General features: G+C 50.7%; 1 protein-coding gene across 1 annotated transcript; it reads left to right on the top strand.

Moving 5' to 3' along the window:
* The first annotated feature begins 1,820 nt into the window (after positions 1-1,820).
* GPR84 (G protein-coupled receptor 84) lies at positions 1,821-3,772 on the top strand. Its single transcript, XM_040234328.1, has 2 exons — positions 1,821-1,928; positions 2,355-3,772. The coding sequence occupies exon 2, from the start codon at positions 2,363-2,365 to the stop codon at positions 3,551-3,553; it is 1,191 nt and encodes a 396-aa protein (XP_040090262.1). The 5' UTR covers positions 1,821-1,928; positions 2,355-2,362; the 3' UTR covers positions 3,554-3,772.
* The last annotated feature ends 509 nt before the right edge of the window (positions 3,773-4,281 follow it).

The following is a 4,281-nucleotide window of genomic DNA, read 5'->3' as shown; positions in this document are numbered from 1 at the left end:
TGTGTGTGTGTGTGTGTGTGTGTGTGTGTGTGTGTGTGTGTGTGTGTGTGTGTGTGTGTGTGTGTATGATGGGGGGTGGGGGGCGGGGAACGGCACACAGGAAAGAGACAGGAGGAGGAGGAGAGGGACGGGAAAACCCGGCTGGGAGGAGGCAAGAGTCGAGGCTTGCGCAAAGCGAGCAATACTCCCCATCCCACTCAGCCCCACTCCGGCCTAGCTCAAGTGTCAACTTGGCCCTGGGGAATCATTTCGAGTCCAGGTCTCGGATTGCAGCCACGGCTGTTCAAAATTCGTCGCAACTCCACCAGGCGGCGACAACGACATGGAAAAGAAAACCGCGGGGCTAAGACGCTCCAGGGCAGTGTCAGCGTCTCGAGGTCCTAGGGAGACGGGTGTCAGACCCGGCCTCAGACAAAGAAAGGATCCAGACTTTTGTGCCTATAGTGGGAAACCCACGCCAGCGACACTCAAAGCATGGGGAGATGGGAGGAGGGACCTGGGAATCTGAGCTCTAGGCTCTACTCGGCTCCATATAAATAGTGACCTTGCGGTTAGTCCTCAACTTCCCCATCTGCAAAATGAGCAAGTTTGGGTCTCTTATTTTTTTTGTGCGTGTGTGTAATAAAGTTTTATTAAGGTATAAGGGAGATAGAGAAAGCTTCTGACATAGACATCAGAAGTGGGTAGAAAGAGTACCCTAGTTTGGGTCTCTTAAAACTTCGTTTGATTTCATGGATCAACGACTAAAGAGCCGGGACCGTGCTGTTTTCAATGATACTAGAATGCCTTCTCATCTGGTTCCCTAAGTGGTCTGTAGGACAGGAAGGCGCACTTCACTAGCTGCCTCTCACATGATGCTGGGGGGAGGGGTCTCTCCATCTTCAGAATTCGGATCAACCACACACTCCCAAGAACAGCCAGTGATTCTGTGACCCCGCCTCCATCTAGCCCGGCAGGGCAGCAAGAAGGTCAACAAAAATGGACAGACCGGAACCCAGCCTCTACGTGGGCTCATCCTGAGTCGCATCTTCTTTGCTCACTTCCACCTCTACTCACTTCCCAGTCTTGCGGAAGAAAGGGGGAAGGAAAGTGGGATGAGGACTCTGAAAGAGGAAGACGAGGGAAATCAGGCCTCCCGAGTTAGTTACCAAGTTGGGGGGGTGGTTTGCTACAGGTTCAGAAATAGAACCCAAGGAGGAGTTTGAGGGGGTTTTTTGTGTGTGTATTTGTTTTGTTTTCAGGTTGATCTAGCTCAAAAAAGAGCCTAGAGATCTAGAAATCTGAGAGGCAGAAGTGGCCAGATAGGAAAATGGGTGGAGAAAAGTAGGGCTGGATCACATGTGGAGAAAGGTTGAGGGGTCTGGAAGAAATTTAGGTTAGAGGAGCAAGGATATTAGCATATCCCGCAGGTACCTCAAATCTGGTATAAAACTGAATTCATTATTTACCCCCTTCCTAAACCTGCGATACTTCCCACATTCCCTATCTCATTGATTAAGAGAACCACTCCCACCTGGAAAAGTGGGCATCCTCCTAGTCTTCCCTCCTTCTAACCCTTTTTCCTATGAGTCATTAAATAAATCCTATCTGCCTCTCAATAACCTATGGATCCTGATCATTGTTCTCAATTCCCACAGCCACTGTCCTAACCAGGACTGGCTACATCATTTGTGGTGTCCAGTGCAGTAAGTAGTAAGGAAATTTCAACAGAGAAGCCCATATTTCACTAGTTAAAGCCAAATGAGTAGGACCGGAGGCAAGGGAGGAAGTGGCTGAGGTTGGGTAACTGGGGAGTTTCTTGTTCTCTCAGGCCAGTATAATAGGAGCAGAGCACCTCCTGTTTGAAGCCTGACTGCCTACCAGAAAGGACTGTGCTGTGAGTGAGTTGAACTTCTGCTGGAGAGAGATTTGAAGGCTGGGAGACTCAGGTGAGTGCTCTTGTGGTGGATATACTTTTATATTCTCTGTCTCATCTCCCAGGTGGTAAAAACAAACAAACAATAAAAAAAAAAAAACTGAGGCCTTTTATGTGCAGAAAGGACTACAGACAGGACTATTCTGAATACAGAGGAGAGGGGATTCCTGGGTGGTCTTAAAGGACAGGGGAGAGTATCTGGAGGGATATTGAAAAGGCCTGGAGATGGGAGTAGACAGAAACTTCATATATAAAATAGATAAACATTTGGGAAAATCTTTGAGAATGGGAAAGAGGAGGTTGGGGATCTTGGGATGAAAAAGCTTGGGAATGGCTCAGGAGCTCCTGGAACAATTCAGGTGCCTAGAAGCTGAGAGTTATTCGAGAGATTTGAATTCAAGGTCAGGTTGTGACTTCCTCTTCTCCCCACCCCTTTCAGCTTCCATCATGTGGAACGCTTCTGACCTCAACTTCTCCTGCTACCATGAGTCTGTGCTGGGCTATCGTTACGTGGCAGTTAGCTGGGGAATTGTGGTGGCTGTGACGGGCACCGTGGGCAACGTGCTCACCCTGCTGGCCTTGGCCATCCAGCCCAAGCTCCGTACCCGCTTCAACCTGCTCATCGCCAACCTCACAGTGGCTGATCTGCTCTATTGCACCCTTCTCCAGCCCTTCTCAGTGGACACCTACCTCAACCTGCACTGGCGCACTGGTGCCACCTTCTGCCGCATCTTTGGGTTCCTCCTTTTTGCATCCAACTCTGTCTCCATCCTCACCCTCTGCCTCATCGCCCTGGGACGCTATCTCCTCATTGCCCACCCTAAGCTCTTTCCCCAAGTTTTCAGTGCCAAGGGCATAGTGCTGGCACTGGTGAGCACCTGGGTGGTGGCTGTGGCCAGCTTCGCTCCCCTCTGGCCAATCTATATCTTGGTGCCCGTAGTCTGCACCTGCAGCTTTGATCGCATCCGAGGCCAGCCCTACACCACCGTCCTCCTGGGCATCTATTTTGTGGTTGGGCTCAGCAGTGTCGGCGTCTTCTATTGCCTCATCCACCGGCAGGTGAAGCGAGCAGCACGAGCACTGGATCAGTACAAGCTGCGCCAGGCAAGCACCCGCTCCAGCCATGTGGCTGGGGCACAGGAGACCACGCCTGGTCGTTTCCAGGAGCTGGACAGTGGGCTGGCATCAGGAGGGCCCAGCGAGGGGATTTCATCTGAGCCAGTCAGTGCTGCCACCACCCAGACCCTGGAAGGAGACTCATCAGAAGTCAGGGACCAGAGCAACAGTAAAGCAGCTAAGCAGATGGCAGAGAAAAACCCTCCAGGAGTGGCTGCCAAGGCCAGGATGACTAAAGGAGCCCAGAGAGCTCAGGACTCTCCATCAGAGTTTGGGAAGGTGACCCGGATGTGTTTTGCTGTGTTCCTCTGCTTCACCCTGAGCTACATCCCTTTCTTGCTACTCAACATCCTGGATGCCAAGGTCCAGGCTCCCCGAGTTGTCCACATGCTGGCTGCCAACCTCACCTGGCTTAATGGCTGCATCAACCCTGTGCTGTACGCAGCCATGAACCGCCAGTTCCGCCAAGCCTATGGCTCCCTCCTGAAACAAGGGCCCCGGAGTTTCCATAGGTTCCATTAAAACTGTGTCCCCAGTCACCAGAATCTGGGATTGTCTCTTCCAGAACTAAGGTGGCCAGCTGTTATAGGAATAGGTGAAAGTGAGACCTGTGGGAATTTTCATGGACAACCACCCCCCAAACTCCCCAAACCCAGCCTTTCCAAACTTCACTCAACATTTCAGCCCTAGGCTGCTCAAGATGCATTATTAATTATTAATAAATGAAGTCTATCCTCTTCATGTTCAGGTGTGATCTGTGGGGAAGAAGAAAATAGGCCAGGGTTGGTTTGCAGCTGGAACCTAATAGTTGAGGGTTTGAGGGGACATAAGTCAGAGCAGGGGCAGGAAGCAGAAGATCAGCTGAGGGGTTTCCAGGCGTAAATCATGTGAGTTGGTTTAAGAGGATTAGCCTGCCTCTTTGTAAAAAAAAATCAATTACCATTAGCTTACCAGGTGGCGCTAGCAGTAAAGAATCCACTTGCAAATGCAGGAGACATAAGAGACACCGGTTCAATCCCTGGGTTGGGAAGATCCCCTGGAGGAGGGCATGGCAACCCACTCCAGTATTCTTGCCTGGAGAATCCCATGGACAGAGGAGTCTGGCAGACTACAGTCCATAGGGTTGCAAAGAGTCGGACACACCTGAAGAGACTGAGCATGCACGGACACCCTTAGCGGATGCCAGACAACCAATTCTTCTTTTTTTAAAAATATTTTTTAAATTTGGTTGCCACTGATCCTAGTTGCAG

Source organism: Oryx dammah, unplaced genomic scaffold (genome assembly GCF_014754425.2).
Source record: "Oryx dammah isolate SB20612 unplaced genomic scaffold, SCBI_Odam_1.1 HiC_scaffold_29, whole genome shotgun sequence".
NCBI classification, from domain to species: Eukaryota; Metazoa; Chordata; class Mammalia; order Artiodactyla; family Bovidae; genus Oryx; species Oryx dammah.
The sequence above is the reverse complement of the archived record's forward strand: the minus strand, read 5'-3'. Positions and strand labels throughout refer to the sequence as shown.